This window comes from Coregonus lavaretus, assembly GCF_964263955.1.
Source record: "Coregonus lavaretus genome assembly, chromosome: 16".
Lineage (NCBI taxonomy): Eukaryota > Metazoa > Chordata > Actinopteri > Salmoniformes > Salmonidae > Coregonus > Coregonus lavaretus.
The window spans coordinates 11,217,442-11,240,267 of record NC_140003.1 but is presented as its reverse complement, the minus strand read 5'-3'; the positions used below and the strand labels follow the sequence as shown (position 1 = coordinate 11,240,267).

The 22,826-nt window shown below is 40.2% G+C and overlaps 3 protein-coding genes across 3 annotated transcripts in view; 1 reads left to right on the top strand and 2 right to left on the bottom strand.

The window, feature by feature from the left end:
- Window positions 1–11: 11 nt before the first annotated feature.
- pnkd (PNKD metallo-beta-lactamase domain containing) lies at window positions 12–7,099 on the bottom strand. Its single transcript, XM_084180162.1, has 9 exons — window positions 6,936–7,099; window positions 6,646–6,761; window positions 6,426–6,538; window positions 5,712–5,770; window positions 5,385–5,477; window positions 3,373–3,536; window positions 3,093–3,179; window positions 2,835–2,950; window positions 12–1,238 (listed from the first exon to the last, which is right to left on the bottom strand). The coding sequence occupies exons 1-9, from the start codon at window positions 7,091–7,093 to the stop codon at window positions 1,065–1,067; spliced, it is 1,080 nt and encodes a 359-aa protein (XP_084036288.1). The 5' UTR covers window positions 7,094–7,099; the 3' UTR covers window positions 12–1,064.
- A 2,680-nt stretch (window positions 7,100–9,779) lies between these two features.
- On the top strand, window positions 9,780–15,546 carry LOC311144134 (protein lifeguard 3-like). Its single transcript, XM_084180121.1, has 12 exons — window positions 9,780–9,940; window positions 11,098–11,329; window positions 11,483–11,553; window positions 11,655–11,719; window positions 11,845–11,898; window positions 12,030–12,080; window positions 12,183–12,222; window positions 13,945–13,982; window positions 14,099–14,186; window positions 14,562–14,657; window positions 14,808–14,861; window positions 14,980–15,546. The coding sequence occupies exons 2-12, from the start codon at window positions 11,119–11,121 to the stop codon at window positions 15,127–15,129; spliced, it is 918 nt and encodes a 305-aa protein (XP_084036247.1). The 5' UTR covers window positions 9,780–9,940; window positions 11,098–11,118; the 3' UTR covers window positions 15,130–15,546.
- A 1,073-nt stretch (window positions 15,547–16,619) lies between these two features.
- Window positions 16,620–22,826, bottom strand: part of LOC311144132 (aspartate--tRNA ligase, cytoplasmic-like) — a 31,779-nt gene continuing 25,572 nt past the window's right edge. The window contains exons 10-18 of the mRNA XM_084180119.1: window positions 22,376–22,487; window positions 21,594–21,728; window positions 20,708–20,855; window positions 20,338–20,484; window positions 20,029–20,071; window positions 19,829–19,909; window positions 19,580–19,691; window positions 19,303–19,374; window positions 16,620–17,279 (exon numbers count right to left, since the gene is read on the bottom strand). Coding sequence (XP_084036245.1) covers window positions 17,188–17,279; window positions 19,303–19,374; window positions 19,580–19,691; window positions 19,829–19,909; window positions 20,029–20,071; window positions 20,338–20,484; window positions 20,708–20,855; window positions 21,594–21,728; window positions 22,376–22,487 — 942 coding nt within the window. The 3' untranslated portion in view covers window positions 16,620–17,187. The remainder of the gene's footprint in view (window positions 17,280–19,302; window positions 19,375–19,579; window positions 19,692–19,828; window positions 19,910–20,028; window positions 20,072–20,337; window positions 20,485–20,707; window positions 20,856–21,593; window positions 21,729–22,375; window positions 22,488–22,826) is intronic.

The window sequence follows — 22,826 nt, the reverse complement described above, 5'->3', positions numbered from 1 at the left end:
AATACAACAAATAATGCATAAAATCTTTATTGCAATAAAATCCCTTTCATTTTAATCAAATAATCAGTGCACTCAATCTTCTACCAAATATCAAATGTATCATTGATGATAGCTCGTAATTGTCTCCTTCAATGCAATATAAAGGATATCTCAATTGTTAAGTAACACGTTCAAGAAAAGTAGCAAAAATATTCAACCTTTCAGAAGGCAGCAGTCACCAATATAAAGAATACGAGGGTTTATTTCATTCATTTCTACACATAACAATAACTTAATCTATAGCCATTTGAAAAAAAATCATAAAATGGCAACAATTCTTAATAATTTTATCACAGCATACAATGTGGAGTTATATTATCAATTCAGCCAAAATAAAATATAAAACATGTGCCCATTGACTGAAGTGGTATCAATATGGTCCAGTAAAACTGAGTTAACATGCATGTACCTGTCTGAAGCTTGTGTTTTAACCGTAAAAGATATAATACACGCTTTCCAATATCAATCTGTTTACTCCTATTACACTGCATGTCAAACAAAAACCAAACCTATAAAAGCAGCTAACTATGAACAAACCGTACCTATCCCTTGATCTTTATAGTTCAATATTAATTCAATCTAACAACAAATAACAATAATGTGCAAACAAGTCTTTTAGACACTGAGTCTAGTTTGAGTACCAGAAGCTGTACAATTGTTTGAAAAGACTGCTGCATTACAGGAAGTCACTTTTACAGTAAAGTAATACATTTGTTGACCATGTCAACTTTTAGAGTCACACACACAAGATCAACTTTACAGTGAGGTGCTACAACTAGTGTCCTGAACTAAACGTTTCTGTGTGCTTATTTCAAGCAATAGGTTTCATATTTGTCACCTGCAATATTAGAGCTGGAAGGTCAGAACAACCAACATGGAATGGAACGGAACATGGCATTCTTAAAGGAATGCTAGTGGAAATGCTACCTGCCTGTATTTGTTTTAAACCTCACATTACATAAATATAGGAGTTCCCCATTGGCTTAATTCACCTAAAGGCATTTTGTTCTAATTTATTCTCATCACTATCTGCCCTTGTAAATATCCTTGCGCCTTCGCAGCTCCTCCAAGATGCGAGCCCGGAACAGTGTCCAGTCCTCATCCTGGTCCTGCTGGAGGCCCAACGCCTGGTGCAGCTCAGAGGAGTGGATGCGCAGGAATGGGTTGTACTCCTTCTCCTCCCCAATGGTGGAGGGACTCTGAAACCACATGATTTTGTAAACAATGTATGAAGAACAAAACAGTAATAGTAATTCTCTCAATTCAACATACTATAGGTAGTTTTTGCCTTAGATTTTCTAAGTAGAGGTCTGAAAGGTTTCTTCAATTAATAGTTTGATAGAAATTACCTGCATGTACTGTATGTAAAGACAGAGACTTATGCTCATGTAGCACATGGGAATGTGTAAAACGTACTCCTCAGCCTGAAGTGTCACCAATTGCGCCAGCGGAGAGCTAGCTTTACGCCTGGCGCCGACTGGTAAGACGCTTCAAGGAGCGTGGTCACGTGTGCTAGCAAGGCAGAGGTCCTGGTTTCGAGCCTCCGTGTGAGCCGGATCAGGAGGAAGCGGTACTCACTGCGTAACGTGCTTTACACTAGCTGGTAGTCACAATACGTTTCTGCCTGGGCGGTGACTTGTTAGCCGGCTTTTGGCCGTTAAAAAAATTGAAAAGCCGATAAAATTGGCTCCAGGCAACACAAAAAAAAAAAATCAGCCAAAAAAATCTCATTGCGAAATAATGCTTTTTAGCCCATTAATTGATGGCAATACCAGTTGATGGAAATACATTTGACCGGTCATGCTTATTGGTCTATAGGAACATTTGCATAATTTAGTGGAATTAAATTGGCATGTGTGTATATTCGTTCTGTTTCTTATTTATCACACGGGCACAGCATACAGATACAGAGCCTTTGAGCGGAAAATCTGTCAGACAGCGCTTTTATACCCCAATCATTGCGCAACCATTCTAAATGCAATGTTAAAAATAGTTTTTGGGCCACAATTAAAAATAGCTACTAGTTTTATTTCTCAACTGGTAATTGAAGCGAGTCACACCACTTTTCAATGAGCTGGAGCCAGTATGCATTTTGAAAACATATAGCTACTTAATTGTTTGAAACCTGAACATTTTACTACATTTTATGAGGCATGTCTTCCCTTGCTTCCTAGTAGCCTAGCCAAAATCAGACCATATCCATGGAGGCAATTATTCTATAAAGACTTCCATAAGCCATTGAAACCAGTAGCCTACTTCTCTCATGTTCTCAACTTTATTTTATTGTCCGGTAACCAAATGCACATTGTTAGTAAAGCTTCCCCTGTGGGCAGAGGCATCAGACCAACACCCTGATCCCAGTAGCTAGGATCTGTCAAATCCATAGCAAAGACTGGTCTTATCCTCCTGACCAAATGAAAATCCCACCCACAGCGCTAGTCTGGCATGCATTCCACCGTTGGAATCTGCCTCCACTAACTTCAAAGACACAAGGAGTGTGGGATCACTGATTCGTGGTTATTTTTAGTCTCCTACATATAAGTTTAATTGACATGAGGTCATGAGGACATTATTTGCAGCATTTAACAGATACAGTAGATACACTGACTGTTGCACCACCAAAGAGACCTGTGCATGATGGGAGCATTCAGAGAGGAGGGAGTGCAAAGGCATTCTGACAAAGCCTGTCCTGTGGGCCGCTGACAAGCCTCTCTTCCACACAGCCTGGGATAGTGAATACCTTTGGGAATTGATACCAGTAAGGAATAACAATGAGGATGGATTATTCTCCGTACCGTACACAGCTTTTGACCTCTCTGTTGTAGGACCCACTGATATTTATTTTCCCTGGCAGCATTGTGGGGCTCCACCTCAGCAGCAAACATCAGGTTATCCTCTGCATACTCATGGCCTGGGAAATACGAGTCCGCACACACGGAACACAGACATCAACACAACTCTTACAGAAGACTGGTTCTGAAATATTTTGTTTGTAATTCTATTGCATATATTTGCACTTAATGCAAACAAAAGGGAGAAGGTCATTTTCCTACCAGGCCATAAGAGGGTTTCATCACTTAAGGAGCAGACCGTGTCTAGTGATGACAGCATTGTTAAGGCACTGCCTTCAAACATCCTCCCTGCAGACAAAATAGATGATCTACTGTAATTACCAAGTTATATACACAACACAGCGGATGAAACTCAAAGCAAACTGCAGCATAGTGCATTACAGCTACAGAAGCCGGACAACTGAACCTGCTTTTCAATACATGCACATTGCTCACTAAATGCTTCAAAATAACTACAGAGTTGATTCGGAGCTGGACTTACCGCATCCAGAGAGGAACACCAGGTCACCTGAGAACAGGCTGGAGGGGGCTCCTATGGCATGACCATCCAGGAGGTAGATCATATGACCCACTGTGTGTCCAGGTGTGAACAGTGCCTTGAAGTGCATACGGCCCACGTCTACGGAGTCTTTGTCTGTCAGTGGGCTAGAAACCAAGCAAAAGACAAAGGCTTCATGCATGTGGTCATCAGATAAGTTAAAATGTGACCACCTGGCCAGTTGATGTGCATATTCAAGTCACGTACCATTGCTTACCTATTCACACCACTCATAACTGTGAGATGCTTCAAAGTACAAATAAGTAGCCTTGGTTTGTGTGAACCAGAACGGCTCATCGGAGGAGGAGCCTGTCTCTGTAGCGTGAGTCAGCTTGATGTACAAGTACATCCCCTGGACAGGACGCTAGTCTACCACAGTGCTGTACCCCCAATCTATTATATACAGTGCTTGACTTGGGCTGGAGCTATCCGGAACACTGTACCGGCACTTCCAATTTTTGGGGAATTGCGTACTGGCTCCTCTATAAAAACACTTAAATATGATCAATCAATTAAAAAACGACATATCAGCCATTATCGGAATGACCTTTCAGTGCATGTCTGTGGTGCTGCCTGTGTGCCAGTCCGAGTGGGCTGTTGCCCAAGGAGAGAGAGCGTGACATTTCAGCAGCAGGTGTAAAATAATGACAGAGTAAATAGATCACCAATTCAAAACATAACTAGCGAGATAACTGCTACAATTTAACTATAGCTAATTAAGCATTCATTTGGTTGTCGCCTTTCCACCAGCACTGGATTACCCTCTATTAAACAGTAGCCATGTAATTGCGACAACGTAAAAAAAATATTTTAAGAATTGCCTAATTGACAATTAACTTGCTGTGCTTAGATCTCCCCTGAAACATGAATATTTGAGCCTTATATATAAACATGTCTAGTTAGATACCTTGCTTCGAAGTAGCCTACTTTATCCATTTGATCCCTGATTTATTGAATGAGGAAATAATTTTATAAAGGCAAAAGTATTTGGTTGTAATGTTGAAAAAGCCTGCACACCCAGGAGCTCTCCAGATGGAGGGTTGACAACTTGTGACTAACAGTGCAGTTCAATATTACATTTTAGTCATTTAGCAGACGCTCTTATCCAGAGCGACTTACAGTTAGTGAGTATATACATTTTTTCATACTGGCCCCCCGTGGGAATCGAACCCACAACCCTGGCTTTGCAAGTGCCATGCTCTACCAACTGAGCTACAGGAGGGCTACGTGCCTTGATCAAGGGCACAATGGCAGGAGGTGGTAGGTCTAAATGGGATCAGACACAGCAGCTTTCCAGTGTCAATAATGCTTACATTTAGGCTATAATAATAGTCGTGAAAATGTGGTTAAAATCATGGAGAAGTCATGGAAAATGTGTATAAACCGTTAAGAGACAGATCAGAGATCTCTATAGCATAATGTAATTTGTGAATTTCGGTGAACATAGTCTAATGGACTGACTTGGAAAAAGACATCTCCTGCATTTCTTCCATCCCAAGTCAAGCACTGACATATTGATGATTATATGAATGAATATGCACTGATTAACATGCTAATACAAACCAATAATAGTGAGAAACTGTGATGATCAGAGTGAATCATTTGACCTCTTCTGATTTTATGTAATCTGAGACTGAGGAGATAATTCTCCACAAATCCTTAGCAGACAAATTAAAAGACAGTGCCATGGGAACTACTGTTGACATTCTGTTTAGCAAGTGAAATGCATGTTTGCCCTCTGGATCAATATCATCAATGATACATACCAACCTCCTCTATGATTCTGAATCACAGAATTGGGCAAATAACATGCAATTTCCCATATAATATTTGCCATAACTACACATTTTCACTACAACATAATGATGAAAGATGAAGGCTGAAATTCCAAATACAACGGAAAAGCAGTCAAAGATAGGATCATGACTTTTTAAGCAGCTGTACCCTAGACTTACTGTGTGAGGCCAGGAATGTTATCAGTTGCATTCCCATAAACACGACATGAGCTGTAGAGTTTTTTAAGTCCTTTGTTACCCCCACTGTGGTCCCTAGGGATAAAACAGAATATGTCTATAAAAAAAACAGCTCCTTATAGATGTGTGTAGATGAACAACACAGAACAACACTGAATATCATATTGCAATGTGAGATAGAACATTTGATGTAGCATCAACCAAAAAAAGATTGAATAGATCCATTGTTATGTATGACACATACAACCCAGTTAATCTAACTCTATCTACAAGGAATTTGCATTAAAAGTAATGATGCTCTGTTCTCACCAGTGTTTATGCGTGCAGAGGATTGCTTCTAACGTCACCCCTTCTTCCTCAACGACTGCCTAAATGGTTACAGACAGAGGCATCAATTATAATCGACAGGGTATAAACATTCATATCATGCCAGTGGCTAAACCCACCACTTGAATTCACTAGATATAGGCAACACTAGATGGATGTAAAACAGAGACTGGAACTGAAAAGTGCTGGAACTATAGTGTGTTGTATTATGTATAACAACTAGAGATAATATCAAATGTTTGCAGTAATTTGGGATTTTTTTTGTTGTTGAGAAAATATGAAACATGCACTTCCTAAAACATGCTGTGGATTTATCTAGGACACCATAAACCCCAGTGTGGCCTAATCCAGACTGAGCTCATTTGGTAGAGCATGGCGCTTGCAACGCCAGGGTTGTGGGTTCGTTTCCCACGGGGGGCCAGTATGAAAAATGTATGCACTCACTAACTGTAAGTCGCTCTGGATAAGAGTGTCTGCTAAATGAATAAAATAAAATAAAGTAAAATGTAATCTTGGAATGGTGACTTATTTACTGAATATCCAATGTAGCATAGGCCTATAAAATGCCAAGCTCACCAGATGCTTTGTTAGTTAACATGACATTGTCTTCATAGTGTCCCATCTATTTCAAGAGAGAGTATTATATGGTCAGAAATTATATTTACAAAGAAGGCATAACCATTTCCCATCACCCACCTGAACTGTCTGTGGGTCTGCAGGGTCTACCACCACTGCAACGCTCGAGGCCGTGTCAATGACAAGGTAGCTGTAGTTATCAGACAGTACTGAAATGGGCATTATTTTAATACCTGTAGATAGAAGAGTGAAAGGAGACGTGTAAGTCATGCACTGATCTTTATGCTAGCTCACATTCATCGACTAAACATGAGTAACCTGTTGTTGGAATCACAACTACCATTTACTTCCATGGGCTGTGCTCTGGAATGTCCAGTGGGGAACTGCTCGCGTGCCTTCCTCATCTGCCTCTTGTAGTACAGGTAACCAAGTTTGGTTCTTGTGTACAATGTATACCTAAAATGTAGTAGCCTGTGTTATTTTCATTGCTACATTATTTGCAGGCAAAATAATGACAGATGTAGCTAGTTAGGCTAGCTAACGGTAGCATCGCTTCATTTTGTAAGAAGTGAGGAACGAGAATGGAAAAAATACAATTTGATTCAAATCCTGAAGCTTCAACCAACTTACGCGATCCGAAACAGTGGTTTCTCCGTGCGTGCCATTATTTTACCAAAAAAGCTTTTCCAAATGGTACGTCCTGTGCGCCTAAAACGAAGACATAAATATAACACACTGCAAAATGATGCAGTTGCAATGAGGGTTACCGACCAGTCAGGAGGCGCCATATTGCGTGGGCGGTGCAACATATGACTCAATTTTCGTCGCATTTATCGGAAGTGTTTTGTGACCAACATTAGCGTGAACAACAATTGTGGAATCGTCGATTCGCCTTCAAAATAAAAATACCCCATTGAAACTACAAATGTTGAAAACATGCCACAATTGTACTAGATAACGCTAAACAAGGTTAGAATGTTGTTATATAAATTAAACAAAATACAATTATTAGTTAATTTGCCCCCCAAAATTCTAACATTTGTTGAAACCGCACTGTGGATGTATTAGACTTCAGAATTGCATTGGGGGCATGCTTACAGAATATACACTGTACAGCCTAACCATGAAATGGGGTATCAGCCTACTCACTAACACCCACAGAATACAACTATGTAGCTTTGTAGACACTAATAATTGTGTAAACTCTACATAGTTGGGTTCTGTGGCTGTCACTGAATAGGCTGATACCTCATTTCATGGGTGCACAATCAGTGCTTGATGGTGAGCTGAGTACCGGCACTTCAAATGTTCTACTGCTACCTACTACCATACCCCGTTCAAAGGCACTTCAATTCAAATCAAATCAAATTGTATTTGTCACATACACATGTTTAGCATATGTTATTGCGGGTGTAGCGAAATGCTTGTGTTTCTAGCCCCAACAGTGTAGTATATCTAAAAATTCACATCAATACACACAATACACACAATCTAAAAGTAAAATAATGGAATTAAGGAATATATAAATATTAGAAATATTAGGATGAGCAATGTTGGAGTGGCATAGACTAAAATACAGTAGAATAGAATACAGTAAATACATATGAGATGAGCAAACTTAAATATTTTGTCTTGCCCATTCACCCTCTGAATGGCACACATACACAATCCATGGCTCAATTGTCTCAAGGCTTAAAAATCCTTCTTTAACCTGTCTTCTCCCCTTCATCTATACTGATTGAAGTGGCTTTAACAAGTGACATCAATAAAGGATCATAGCTTTTACCTGGATTCACCTGGTCAGTCTATGTCATGGAAAGAGCAGGTGTTCTTAATGTTTTGTAAACTCAAGTGTACTTCAGTCCAAGTCAAGCACTGTGCACAATCTATAGGTTAGGTTTGAAAGAGTGCGATTTCAACAGATTTTGTTTGTTGTCAAATTAACGAATAATTATCTTTTGTTGAATTTATATAACAACATTCCAACCGTGTTTATCAGTCCAATTGTGGGATGTTTTCACTATTTGTATCGGTTTGCGTTAGTTTCAACGGGCGACTTTTATTTTGAAGGCGAACCGCCGATTCCACTAGTGTTGCTCACGCTAATGTTGTTCACGACACACACGTAGCCTAAATTTCTCCTCCTCCTCCTCCAGTGTGTCGTGGGAGCGACTATTGCCGCGTTCAAAACAACTGGGAGCTCAGAACTGAAAGTTCTCTGACTTCCGAGTTCAGTGCGTTCAAGACAACTGGGAACTCCGTAAAAAAAGAGCTCCGACTGGGAAAAATCGGTTTGTACGGTCATTCAACTCTGATTTCAATTCGGGAACTGGGGCCTCTTTCTAGAGCTCCGACTTTCCGACCTGAAAATCACTAACGTCATGATTTGACCCCGTTTTTCCCAGTTGCCTTGAAAGCATCATCAGGACACAGCTGACGCTTAAACCGACTAGCAAAAACCTAAAACTGACCCTTACCTTAACCAAACCCTTAAACCTAACCCTAACCTATACATTCTGAAATTAAATATCGGTTTGGGCGTCAGGCGTGTCCTTATAGCCTTTTCCCTGTGTCATCCATGTCATTGCGAACCATATAGCCAAGTCTGAATATAGTTTCTAGTCAATATGAATTGAATATTGATAGCGCATACAGTTTACAGACGATAAGTCAAGAACCTACAAACAAGTAAAGAAACGGACAACTAAACCCAAAGGTCTCTAGTCTAGACAGGTAGCTTAGCGGTTACGAGCGTTGTGCTAGTAACCGAAAGATCGCTGGTTCTAATCCCCGAGCCGACTAGGTGAAAAGTCTGTCGATGTGCCCTTGAGCAAGGCACTTAACCCTAATCGCTCTGTATAAGAGCGTCTGCTAAATGACTAAAATAAAAATGTAGACATCAGCGTTCCCACAATTTTCAAACGCTCCGGGTCTGGTTTTCGAGACTAGTGGTGTTGGGTGATTATGGGCCCGGTCACTTTCACCTTATTGTTATTTCCACTGCTGCAGAAAGTATCTGAAAGGATTTGGATGCAAAGATATTGTGATGTTTACAAAACTACCAGTTAATAGACCATAGTGGAATTTGCGCCATAATGTGTCCATTGTTTTCCTTTCAAATGTGTAAACAGGAGAGTAGGAACTAGCGAAGGGAATTGGGACTGTGTGTCACACTTTGTTTCCAAACAGTGACGCCTACTAGTATGACATGTAACTAATATTGTATTGATCTATTAAACATTGTTGACACATTGTTACAGTGTAACTTCAGCGGAAATGTTGCTATTTGGTAGTGCCTATTGGAATGTATCTAGTAATGCTGCGTTATTCGGATAGGTATTCACATTTCTCTACCAAAATAAGGTCTTAATAAAGGTGAATAAATAATGGTTTTAATGACAGGCCTTAAAACTTCAATAATTGTTCATTTGGAACAAACCAAAAATAACCACACTTTTTTTCTTCCAAATTTAGAATGTATCAGCAGGGGGGCATGTTGGGTAAAGATCTCATTACAACTCCGTGAAATGTCGGCGACACACGCAGTGTCCCAGACTTGACCAGGCTAAATTATCAAACCATTTAAGCGTTAGGTGTTTTACATCGCAGATCGATATCTCATCAGAATCCACTTGGTGAGTATACATGCGTCTTTATGTTTTTGCTCAGTTTTAGTCGAAACTACGTTATGAAATTTAATTCAGACTTTGTTATAACAATATGGATGGATATCTTGTACTCAATTTGTGTACGTTTATTATGGTGTTATACACCTTTATACAGTAGATGCTAGAAGGCTTGTCATGCCAGACAGTGTCGTCTGCTGGGTATTTGTGGAAAATGTGATGACATCATATATATATATATATTTTTTTTTTTTGACATGTTTTATCATTAACATCAAACATGTCATCTGAAGTATGCAGGAATCCCTATCTGAAGTTACTGAGACTCTATATGTGCAACCTTAAATACCCCACTAGTCAAAGTGTATTTCCAAAACGCAATTTCTCCAAGAAATTTAACATTTGTGTTTTTTCATCAGAAATGATTGCTTATGGGTACCCTCGTGTGTATGTAAAACAGATTTTTCATTCATAGATTTTAGATGTGTATGAAAATGTGTTTTTTTTGCACAATATAGGCCTATCCATTGTTTAGCTGGAATGGAATGTTCTTATCCTGTACATTTGAATGTAATATGTGGTTGTCTCACCTAGCTATCTTAAGATGAATGCACTTACTGTAAGTCGCTCTGTAAGAGCATCTGCTAAATGACTAAAATGTCAAATGTAAATGTTTTACATACAGATCTCATATTACTGTATACAATATATATATATATATATATTTTTTTTTAAATATTGATGTCACAATTGTATCATCTGTACAGTTCTTTACTTGTAGTTATTTGTTACATTGGACTGTGCAAAACCTAGCAGTAGGCTACTACCTATTTCTCTGAGTGAGGCAGACATATAGCATTTTTCTCTCTGAAATGAAACCATCAAGTGATAGATTTTAAACAGATATAGTACATAGGCTATATGTCATTGAACATCATGCCATGATTAGATAGTGAGAAAACACACAAATCTCTTTCATCATTTATTTAAACAACAAAAGCTAATTTACCCACGAAACTCTTGGCATGGTCTAATGGTGCTTTCAAGACAACTGGGGGAAAAAGTTCCCAGTTGTCTTGAACGCACTGAAGGCAGAAGTCGGAGATAGTTCCCAGTTGTTTTGAACGCGGCATAATGTTTCCCTCTTACCCCCTCTGTCTTATAAGGTGCCCATATCGCATATCATAATGTTGAAGTCGGATTTCCCTCCAGCCTATGAAGATGCATTACATGGCCGCAGGCCCGGGTATGGGAACTACCCACAGCCCCCACCAGCATATGGACCATACCCTGCTCAGTCCTCAGCTCAATACCCAGGACAAGCAGGGTACCCTCTGGGCTACCCTCCATCTGGGATGCCTTATTCCATTCCTCTAGGAATGCCCACCTCCAACCCAGGTTCTGGAGCTATTTACTGTACAGTATAATATATTACATATTATGTAACAGAATATAACAAATATATACTGTTAATATCTGAAGTTTGTCAAAATAGTTTTACTTGGTCATTATTGACTTCATGTCTTAACTTCATGTATTTCTTTAATGCAGTGGAAGACGATGAATTTGCATATTCTACTGCATGGGAAAGCACTTCTATTCGACATGCATTCATCCGAAAAGTATGAGATCTTATACCTTTTACACATCAACGTCCTAATCACTCAGTCTACTTATACTTGCTGTGATCATGAAAGAATTGACCCTTTTTGTGTTGGGACAGGTGTACTTAATTTTGGCTGCTCAGCTCATCGTCACTGTATCAATTGTGGCTGTGTTTACATTTGTGTAAGTGTCAACAATGTTACATTGTATTATCTCTGTTGTACCATTTCATATCAATGTGAGCTCTTTTCCGTTTGTGTTTTCTGTTTGTGTAATGCTAACGTTTGAGCATTTCATCTATATTACAGTGATGAAGTACGTGCGTTTGTCATTAGGAACCCAGCCGTGTACTGGACATCATTGTAAGTACTTCATATTCCATTAAGGTTCCTTACTACATGTATTACTCATTCATTATTACTGAATTATATATTATAATAAAACATGAGCAATATTTTTGACCTATCATACTAATAGCTTGTTTTTCTTCCAGCGCTGTTTATTTAGTCACTTACTGCATTCTTGTCTGCTGCAAAGGGCCAAGGTAAGATTATCCATGCCCTTTTTATACTGTGTATACAACAGTACATACCGTTAAACATCAGATAATGACATTTATCTTTTGATCTTAATAATCTTTGTTTAGGAGACGCTTTCCTTGGAACTTTGTGCTGCTGGCCATTTTTGTAAGTAACGCTTGCAAAAAAAGAATCTCTATATCCTATCTTAACACATAATGGAACTAGATCTACAGTATATATACAGTGAGGGAAAAAAGTATTTGATCCCCTGCTGATTTTGTACGTTTGCCCACTGACAAAGAAATGATCTGTCTATAATTTTAATGGTAGGTTTATTTGAACAGTGAGAGACAGAATAACAACAAAATAATCCAGAAAAACGCATGTCAAAAATGTTATAAATTGATTTGCATTTTAATGAGGGAAATAAGTATTTGACCCCCCTCTCAATCAGAAAGATTTCTGGCTCCCAAGTGTCTTTTATACAGGTAACAAACTGAGATTAGGAGCACACTCTTAAAGGGAGTGCTCCTAATCTCAGCTTGTTACCTGTATAAAAGACACCTGTCCACAGAAGCAATCAATCAATCAGATTCCAAACTCTCCACCATGGCCAAGACTAAAGAGCTCTCCAAGGATGTCAGGGACAAGATTGTAGACCTACACAAGGCTGGAATGGGCTACAAGACCATCGCCAAGCAGTTTGGTGAGAAGGTGACAACAGTTGGTGCGATTATTCGCAAATGGAAGAAACACAAAAGAACTGTCAATCTCCCTTCGGCCTGGGGCTCCATGTAAGATCTCACCTCGTGGAGTTGCAATGATCATGAGAACGGTGAGGAATCAGCCCAGAACTACACGGGAGGATCTTGTCAATGATCTCAAGGCAGCTGGGACCATAGTCACCAAGAAAACAATTGGTAACACACTACGCCGTCAAGGACTGAAATCCTGCAGCGCCCGCAAGGTCCCCCTGCTCAAGAAAGCACATATACAGGCCCGTCTGAAGTTTGCCAATGAACATCTGAATGATTCAGAGGAGAACTGGGTGAAAGTGTTGTGGTCAGATGAGACCAAAATTGAGCTTTTTGGCATCAACTCAACTCGCCGTGTTTGGAGGAGGAGGAATGCTGCCTATGACCCCAAGAACACCATCCCCACCGTCAAACATGGAGGTGGAAACATTATACTTTGGTGGTGTTTTTCTGCTAAGGGGACAGGACAACTTCACCGCATCAAAGGGACGATGGACGGGGCCATGTACCGTCAAATCTTGGGTGAGAACCTCCTTCCCTCAGCCAGGGCATTGAAAATGGGTCGTGGATGGGTATTCCAGCATGACAATGACCCAAAACTCACGACCAAGGCAACAAAGGAGTGGCTCAAGAAGAAGCACATTAAGGTCCTGGAGTGGCCTAGCCAGTCTCCAGACCTTAATCCCATAGAAAATCTGTGGAGGGAGCTGAAGGTTCGAGTTGCCAAACGTCAGCCTCGAAACCTTAATGACTTGGAGAAGATCTGCAAAGAGGAGTGGGACAAAATCCCTCCTGAGATGTCTGCAAACCTGGTGGCCAACTACAAGAAACGTCTGACCTCTGTGATTGCCAACAAGGGTTTTCCCACCAAGTACTAAGTCATGTTTTGCAGAGGGGTCAAATACTTATTTCCCTCATTAAAATGCAAATCAATTTATAATATTTTTGACATGCATTTTTCTGGATTTTTTTGTTGTTATTCTGTCTCTCACTGTTCAAATAAACCTACCATTAAAATTATAGACTGATCATGTCTTTGTCAGTGGGCAAACATACAAAATCAGCAGGGGATCAAATACTTTTTTTGCTCACTGTATGTTATGATTGTATTGTTTTATATTTCATATTTTAGACACTGGCCATGTCCTACATGACAGGAACAATATCAAGGTTTGTTATAGAATTTTCATATATTGTTTTCTTTTCTTTTACATAATACAACTAGAAATACTAATGTAAGGTGCAGTTTGTTTGTTTTGTGACTGTCTACTTTGTATTTCTTGCAGTTACTATGACACAAAAGCAGTGTTTCTGACCATTGGAATAACAGCAATAGTGTGCATAATTGTCACCATCTTCTGCTTTCAAACTAAGGTACATGTATAACATCCTGCCTCTTTAGAACCTACAGCCTGTAGCTTGTGAGAGTCTTTGTTGTCAGTGTCAAATGACTCCTTTGTATAGGATTACAATGGGCGACTGTCTTTTAAATATTCATGACATTTTGTGCAATTCCTCCTTATGAAACCGATTGTCAAAATAAATAGCATACATTGATTCCCTGGGCTTATTGTGCTGTTACACATTCCATGGTTGTGTTCATTTTTGTAGACCTTTCATATCAAGTTAGTTCATTGTCCATTCATGTGCCATCCTATGAAACATTCCAACTATTGGGTCATTGTTGTACCTTAATGATTGTCGTATGACCAATGTTGTGAAGAACATGTATGTCTATGCTTATGACAGGTGGATTTTACGTCTTGTGGGGGACTTTTCAGTATTCTTGCCATCGTACTCTTGGTTACTGGGATCATCACAGTCGTCGTACTGTCCTTCAAATATGTAAGTGCCTCAGTTTGGTCAAAAGTTGAACTACTTCAAAAAGCTTTAATAGTAATACGCATGCATTTTGATTGATTAATGGCATTTGTACAAATCGGAGAAATGTAGGCCTATACATACAAAAGGTCCTGTGTTTTCTTCCACTCACAGGTCCCATGGCTTCATATGCTCTATGCTGCTATCGGAGCTGTCATTTACACCCTGGTGAGTTGTTTTTTTCTTGAATAGCCTCAGTATATCAAAGGGAATAGGAGAATGGTGACTTTCTTCATGTCTCTTGAACCAACCTGTACGTATGAAATGAACCATTTTTATTTTGTAGTTTTTAGCATACAACACCCAGCTTCTCATCGGAAACCGCAAGCTTTCCATCGGCCCAGAGGAGTATGTTTTTGGAGCACTTTCACTTTATGTTGACATTGTCCAGATCTTCATTTTCCTCCTACAACTAGTTGGGGCTTCCACAGATTAAAGGCAGGAGGATGATGCACGACCTAGTGTGGATGGATCCTACTTATATTGTAATTTTTCATCTCAAACAGTTGCTGCTCATACATAACTGTAAATTATGCTTATTTTTTTGTCTTTTAATGCCATTAACATAACCCTATGAGAGTACTGCAAACTTTCAATTAAGATTGTTATATATCTATAGTATATTTACTTATTATTCCCAGAATGGATGTTGGTTATGTGATTATTTGGTAAGTTATGAATGAAATATGCATACATGATTGTCTGAATCGCATTTGATTTTACCTACATATTTGTTTAACATATATTTATTGTCCTTATGTTGCCTTTGTCCTTAAGAATGTAAAACATAATTAAATAATTTATTGTCAGTCCTTTATATGTCAAAATGGCTGAATAAACTTTCCATGTATGCATCTATTGGTGGTGCTATATTTAAGCAATAAGGCCCAAGGGGGTGTGGTATATGGCCAATATACCACGGCTAAGGGCTGTTCTTCGCATGACGCAACACGGAGTGCCTGGATACAGCCCTTAGCCATGGTATGTTGGCCATATATCACAAACCCCTGAGGTGCCTTATTGCTATTATAAACGTCTTACCAACGTAATTAGAGCAGTACAAATAAATGTTTTGTCATACATGTGGTATACAGTCTGATAGAAGTCTGTCAGCCAATCAGCATTCAGGGCTCAAACCACCCAGTTTATAATACAAATTACAGTATATTCTAACATTGCTTCCATTTTCCTCAATTGGAATTGTATATGTGATAACTGTTGAAAGGGATTAACTTTTCTTGAGATATATATTTCTGATTATCAGAACCAATAATTAAAGACAATGATACCTCAGACGGTTCTGTTAGTCATGCAGTTTTTCTGTGAGAGCAATTATTGCATGGGGACTTTCTTTTACTTAATTACAACCTAATCACCAACTGAATCAGGATGGCATAGAGGTGGGAAGTAATGAAAAAGGTATGTTCTCTTATACAGCTTATTAGTGTGTGGACTTTTCCAATTATGTGCCTACTGATAATGAGTCCTTCCATTGAGTTGATTTCATACACTACTCCTTTCAGGTGCCAGTTCACTATGGTCCTTTTCCTGACAAAAAGCACTTTATCATGTCCACCAATTTCAAAATGTAACAAACCCTGAAATATATTTCAAACATGACAGCATTCCTCCTGAAAGGTAATCAAAATACTTCTAAATGAATGTTTCTCAAATGACAGGGCTTGTAGTGATAAAATAATCCCACATGAATAATTTGAACAAAGCAAGCTCCTTAGCACATTGCTCATAGCAAAGAACGTGTAGAATATGATAGGGGTTGTTTCCCCCATTGTTTTCAATGACTTGGTTAGTGGCTCCTCCTTGAGCGACCGAGACATCATATATCCAAGGGGCTCCAGTAACCCAATACAGATGAATCCACCCCGAAACGAAGGATTGTCTTTTTAAATAAGACGGAAAGCGAAATATGCTTTTGAAGTACTTTTTGTCCTCCAATTACTTTAAAAACATCTGCAATAATTACAAATTGTCACCAGACCACAATTATTTATTAGTCATAGCTCTGCAGTGTGATAAAGACTGTTATCAAAGTGTATTAACCCCATAGAAAAGTGTTAGACATAAAACACAGGTGTGTTATCCCATTGGTGAGCCTAGGGAAGCCTGGAATCTGTTTGTACCTTTGCCTGCTCCATTATCATTGTCAAGCCAAACATGGCATAAGCAGTTGGCAAGACAGCAGAAACAGACAGGCAGTCAAGCTAAGCCTAAGTTATTACATCCCTAAATCATATTCCACTTCTAATGTCTAAGAATAATTTATCCCTTATATTATGGATCTATTTCTTCCTGTGTCATTTTCTATAACTGAATACTGGTAACCATAGTAGCCTGGCTTGATTCTCTATTTTTCTCTTGTTAATCACAGTGGCACTTCAGTGTTGTGCCACTCATTTATCCTCTGTCTGGTGTATTGGAGATTCATGTAGTTTCCCATGTCCTGCATCCGTGTCCAGTGGCGATCGATGGCCGCTCAGGGGGTCAGACGTTTGGGATCACGGGGGAACATGGAGGTCTGGCGGACGTTGTGAAGACCCAGGTAGAGCATGCAGACTCTCTCAAGTCCTGAGGGAAACAACTCACTTGTCAGCATTACAGTGCACTTACAATGAGTATATTTAGAGTACCATGACAATGTATTTCATGCAGAGTATATTTACAATGAGTATATTTAGAATATATTTACAATGTCTTTCATGCAGAGTATATTTACAATGAGTATATTTAGAATATATTTACAATGTGTTTCATGCAGAGTATATTTACAATGAGTATATTTAGAATATATTTACAATGTCTTTCATGCAGAGTATATTTACAATGAGTATATTTAGAATATATTTACAATGTCTTTCATATTGAGTATATTTACAATGAGTATGTTTAGAATAGACGTACAATGTCTTTCTTATTGAGTATATTTACAATGAGTACAGTGAGGGAAAAAAGTATTTGATCCCCTGCTGATTTTGTACGTTTGCCCACTGACAAAGACATGATCAGTCTATAATTTTAATGGTAGGTTTATTTGAACAGTGAGAGACAGAATAACAACAAAAAAATCCAGAAAAACGCATGTCAAAAATGTTATAAATTGATTTGCATTTTAATTAGGGAAATAAGTATTTGACCGCTCTGCAAAACATGACTTAGTACTTGGTGGCAATCACAGAGGTCAGACGTTTCTTGTAGTTGGCCACCAGGTTTGCACACATCTCAGGAGGGATTTTGTCCCACTCCTCTTTGCAGATCTTCTCCAAGTCATTAAGGTTTTGAGGCTGACGTTTGGCAACTCGAACCTTCAGCTCCCTCCACAGATTTTCTATGGGATTAAGGTCTGGAGACTGGCTAGGCCACTCCAGGACCTTAATGTGCCTCTTCTTGAGCCACTCCTTTGTTGCCTTGGCTGTGTGTTTTGGGTCATTGTCATGCTGGAATACCCATCCACGACCCATTTTCAATGCCCTGGCTGAGGGAAGGAGGTTCTCACCCAAGATTTGACGGTACATGGCCCCGTCCATCGTCCCTTTGATGCGGTGAAGTCCCCTTAGCAGAAAAACACCCCCAAAGCATAATGTTTCCACCTCCATGTTTGACAGTGGGGATGGTGTTCTTGGGGTCATAGGCAGCATTCCTCCTCCTCCAAACACGGCGAGTTGAGTTGATGCCAAAGAGCTCGATTTTGGTCTCATCTGACCACAACACTTTCACCCAGTTCTCCTCTGAATCATTCAGATGTTCATTGGCAAACTTCAGACGGGCCTGTATATGTGCTTTCTTGAGCAGGGGGACCTTGCGGGCGCTGCAGGATTTCAGTCCTTCACGGCGTAGTGTGTTACCAATTGTTTTCTTGGTGACTATGGTCCCAGCTGCCTTGAGATCATTGACAAGATCCTCCCGTGTAGTTCTGGGCTGATTCCTCACTGTTCTCATGATCATTGCAACTCCACGAGGTGAGATCTTGCATGGAGCCCCAGGCCGAGGGAGATTGGCAGTTCTTTTGTGTTTCTTCCATTTGCGAATAATCGCACCAACTGTTGTCACCTTCTCACCAAGCTGCTTGGCGATGGTCTTGTAGCCCATTCCAGCCTTGTGTAGGTCTACAATCTTGTCCCTGACATCCTTGGAGAGCTCTTTGGTCTTGGCCATGGTGGAGAGTTTGGAATCTGATTGATTGCTTCTGTGGACAGGTGTCTTTTATACAGGTAACAAGCTGAGATTAGGAGCATTCCCTTTAAGAGTGTGCTCCTAATCTCAGCTCGTTACCTGTATAAAAGACACCTGGGAGCCAGAAATCTTTCTGATTGAGAGGGGGTCAAATACTTATTTCCCTCATTAAAATGCAAATCAATTTATAACATTTCTGACATGCGTTGTTCTGGATTTTTTTGTTGTTATTCTGTCTCTCTGTTCAACTAAACCTACCATTAAAATGATAGACTGATCATGTCTTTGTCAGTGGGCAAACGTACAAAATCAGCAGGGGATCAAATACTTTTTTCCCTCACTGTATGTAGAATAGATGTACAATGTCTTTCTTATTGACAGGGTATGGGCCAAGGTTTAGAATCAGTATTTTATTTCTTACCAATGCCACCACCTCCATGTGGGGGAGCTCCGTATCGGAAGGCGTCAATGTAGGACTTGATCTTCTCCAGGTCTGCAGCAACACAAATCATTTCAAGTCATGGTAATATTTGATACTAGCATCACCACTTTACATATTAGTACCAGCCACCAGTGTATTTGTAACATAGTAATAATATGCTTATTCTCTAGCAATCGATTAAGAGAAGAAAGGAAGCTTGATTTACTGATTGATCAATATGGCCGCCCTGAATAACAAGGCAGAGTTGTTTAATTACCAATGTTGTGGTATATGGCCCTCTCAGTGAGCAGCTGGGCATCGTGGATCCTCTGAGCTCCAGAGAGGATCTCCTCTCCTCTCATGAACATGTCATAGGAGTTGGAATATTTCTGGGGAGGAAACATCAGTCAAGTCAGTCACTGCTCTGGTATAACACTGCCAATGCCTGCCACAATGGTGTCATAAGCAACCTGGTGAAGTGTGTGGTGTGGTGTGTGTGTATGTTTGTGTGTAGTGACTTGCATACTTTGTCGTTGGGGTCAGGCATGGTGTAGAAGGGCCTCACTGCCAGTGGGTACTTGTCCAGCACGTAGAAGTCAGTGTCATACTAACAGAAAGGAGATAAATAAATGAGTTAGTTTGCTTTACAGTCTAAAATGCTCAGCATGTACCATATAGAATAATATAAAATCTGTTGACATCCCAAAGAAACTGAATGTAACATACCTTTTCTTTCACCAGACGACCAAGCAACTTCTCATTGGGAGTGCTATGAAAAACGTTTAAAAAAGTATTTTCAGTAGGAAATAAAAAAAAAGACTTAAAAACAACGTCTTCATTTGCTCTTTACGTTCCATTTTTACATTTTGGTCATTTAGCAGATGCTCTTATCCAGAGCGACTTACAGGAGCAATTAGGGTCAAGTGCCTTGCTTAAGGGCACAGACAGATGTTTCACCTAGTCAGCTCGGGGATTAAGCGCTACCTGCCGCCCATTTTAATGTCTTATGTTGCAAACTCTTGACCTGCTACTGACCTGAGGTCCTCCTCATCTCCCATCTCCACCCCTGCTTCCCGGAGCATGGCCACGCCCTCCCTGTACTCCAGCCTAAGAGTGGGCTCCAGGAACTTGAATTGCTCGCTGGGGTACTGCTTCCCCACCGTCTGGATCTCTGTCTGGAACCTGGCCAACACACACGCACAAAAGTGAACTCAAATACCACCTGCTCCCTTAGCACAGATGCAATGCCCTTTCAAACCAGGAGATGGCGGTGGAGGCACATATTTACTTTATATGGCGTGTCATCCACTTGCTCAGTTATAGCCCTGTAATAGGCCCTCTAAAGTTTAAACCATCCTAATTCACGTTGTTTGCAAATATGGGTAAAAAGTGAATCACATCTTACTTGTCTCCGAGCCCTTTGAAGATCTGAACCATGGTGTCAGTGATGGACTCGATCACTTCATGGTAGTGGTAGTTAAAGGTCAACTCAATATCCAGACCCACAAACTCTGTCAGATGACGGTGGGTGTTGGAGTCTTCTGCTCTGAACACTGGAATGGAGAACATCTTCAGTTAGTATCAGCGACGTAGTATTTCAGTATGAGGATTAGATCCATCAGCCCAGAGATAAACTAGAGGCTGTGTCCCAAATGGTCCCCTATTCCCTTTATAGTGCACTACTTTTGACCATGGAATAGAGTGCCATTTGGGACACACACTAGACATGTTTGACTGCAGTGGGGGGGGGGGGGGAACAACATCAATACTCCTCTGGTTACATGTGGATCCGGCCAGGTGATGGCCCTGTTGACCTACCTCACAAAGAGTCATTATGCAACCAAGCGCAAGCCAGTCAGATACATGATGTTTCCTATTGCTCAACATGTGCCCTATCGCAACACTATCTATGTGTCAAATAATTGGTGTATTTGCAGTTATTCGCCCAGTTTTAATATTGTGTAAGCCACTGTTTGTTTGTTGACTACATAACTAGAGTGACTGATGTATTCAACACAATAGTCCAAATTAATTCCCATTATTGGATACAGGGAGTTAATAGGGGGTTAGGTGAACAGCTTAGAGATGTAGTATTATATATAGTTGTTTTTTTTAAATGTTATACTTCATCCAGACAGTTGGAAACAAAGGGGGAGACAGACCAGAGGGAACATTTAAGAAAGGGTGGACATAGGGATTAAACCCTGGTCTCGGCTTGGGGAGTAGTGTCCCTGTGCCTGGCTAGGAGAATGACCGCTAGACCATGGGTTCTTCACTAGGTGTTGCCTTACCTGGTCCCACACAGAACACCTTGTCAAAGTCAGCACAGATACACATCTGCTTGTAGAGCTGGGGAGACTGGGCCAGGTAGGCACTGGTTTTGAAGTAGGACACAGTGAAGACATTTGCCCCACCCTCACTGGCAGCTAGAGAGGAGAACGACAGCTTTTAGACAAACTATCCCAGGAGAGAAGCAATACATGGCCCAAAATCATCTGTCTGTAGTGAACAGCCTTTCTTCAAGTCGTCTATGTGATAACACCCTTTCATACCAGTGCCACTAACTTATTTACGCACGTGTTTGACGTTCACATCAAATAGTAGATTGTCTGTTGTGTTTTCCTTTACAGAAGGATGGTCACATAGAACATTTTGTACAGGGTACGTGTGATGGGTAATGGGTGTTGGCAGAGGAAAATGCGGTTTTTAGAGTAGTACACACTGTTGATCCGCAGCTGCTCGCACCAAAAAGGCGGCAATTTTAAATGCGTCAATGCCAGGCTGAGTTGAATGTCATTGGCTCCTACCGAAGATGAGGAAGTGAAAGCAACACTTCTTTCACCACAGCTCAGTTCAAAAACTCTATCACGTGGGGTTGTGGTAGCAAGTACTGTAGTAAACAACACTGTTGTCACACATTTCTATGGCTACAAAATATGACACATGCGCACACATTGTCTATGTGCTCACGCTTGTGAAGTGCAATTAAGAGTCAGCTTATCAATAAAGAGCACGAATGACCAGATAGTCAGAGTCGAGCCGGCACTGCTTTATATGAGCCCAGTGGTGGTACCTGATATGATTTTGGGGGTCTGGATCTCCACAAAGCCCTTGTTGGTCAGGGTGTCTCTAAAGAGCTGGCACACTCCGGACTGCAGGCGGAAGATGGCCTGGCTGGTCGTTGTCTACAAGAGGAGAAACAAGCAGAAAAACACACACACACACACACACACACACACACACACACACACACGTGTAAGTCAACATACACTACCGGTCAAAAGTTTTAGAACACCTACTCAGTCAAGGGTTTTTCTTTATTTTTACTATTTTCTATATTGTAGAATAATAGTGAAGACATCAAAACTATAAAATAACACATATGGAATCATGTAGTAACCAAAAAAGTGTTAAACAAATCAAAATATATTTTATATTTGAGATTCTTCAAATAGCCCCCCTTTGCCTTGATGACAGCTTTGCACACTCTTGGCATTCTCTCAACCAGCTTGATGAGGTAGTCA

Coding starts and splice junctions, on each gene's coding strand:
- pnkd (XM_084180162.1), bottom strand. CDS start 7,093: ATGGCGCCTCCTGACTGGTCGGTAACCCTCATTGCAACTGCATCATTT. Junction 6,762..6,935: donor AAACCACTGTTTCGGATCGC/GTAAGTTGGTTG, acceptor ACTACATTTTAG/GTATACATTGTACACAAGAA. Junction 1,239..2,834: donor GAGGTCAAAAGCTGTGTACG/GTACGGAGAATA, acceptor ATGTGGTTTCAG/AGTCCCTCCACCATTGGGGA.
- LOC311144134 (XM_084180121.1), top strand. CDS start 11,119: ATGTTGAAGTCGGATTTCCCTCCAGCCTATGAAGATGCATTACATGGC. Junction 13,983..14,098: donor ATGACAGGAACAATATCAAG/GTTTGTTATAGA, acceptor TATTTCTTGCAG/TTACTATGACACAAAAGCAG. Junction 14,862..14,979: donor GAGCTGTCATTTACACCCTG/GTGAGTTGTTTT, acceptor TTTATTTTGTAG/TTTTTAGCATACAACACCCA.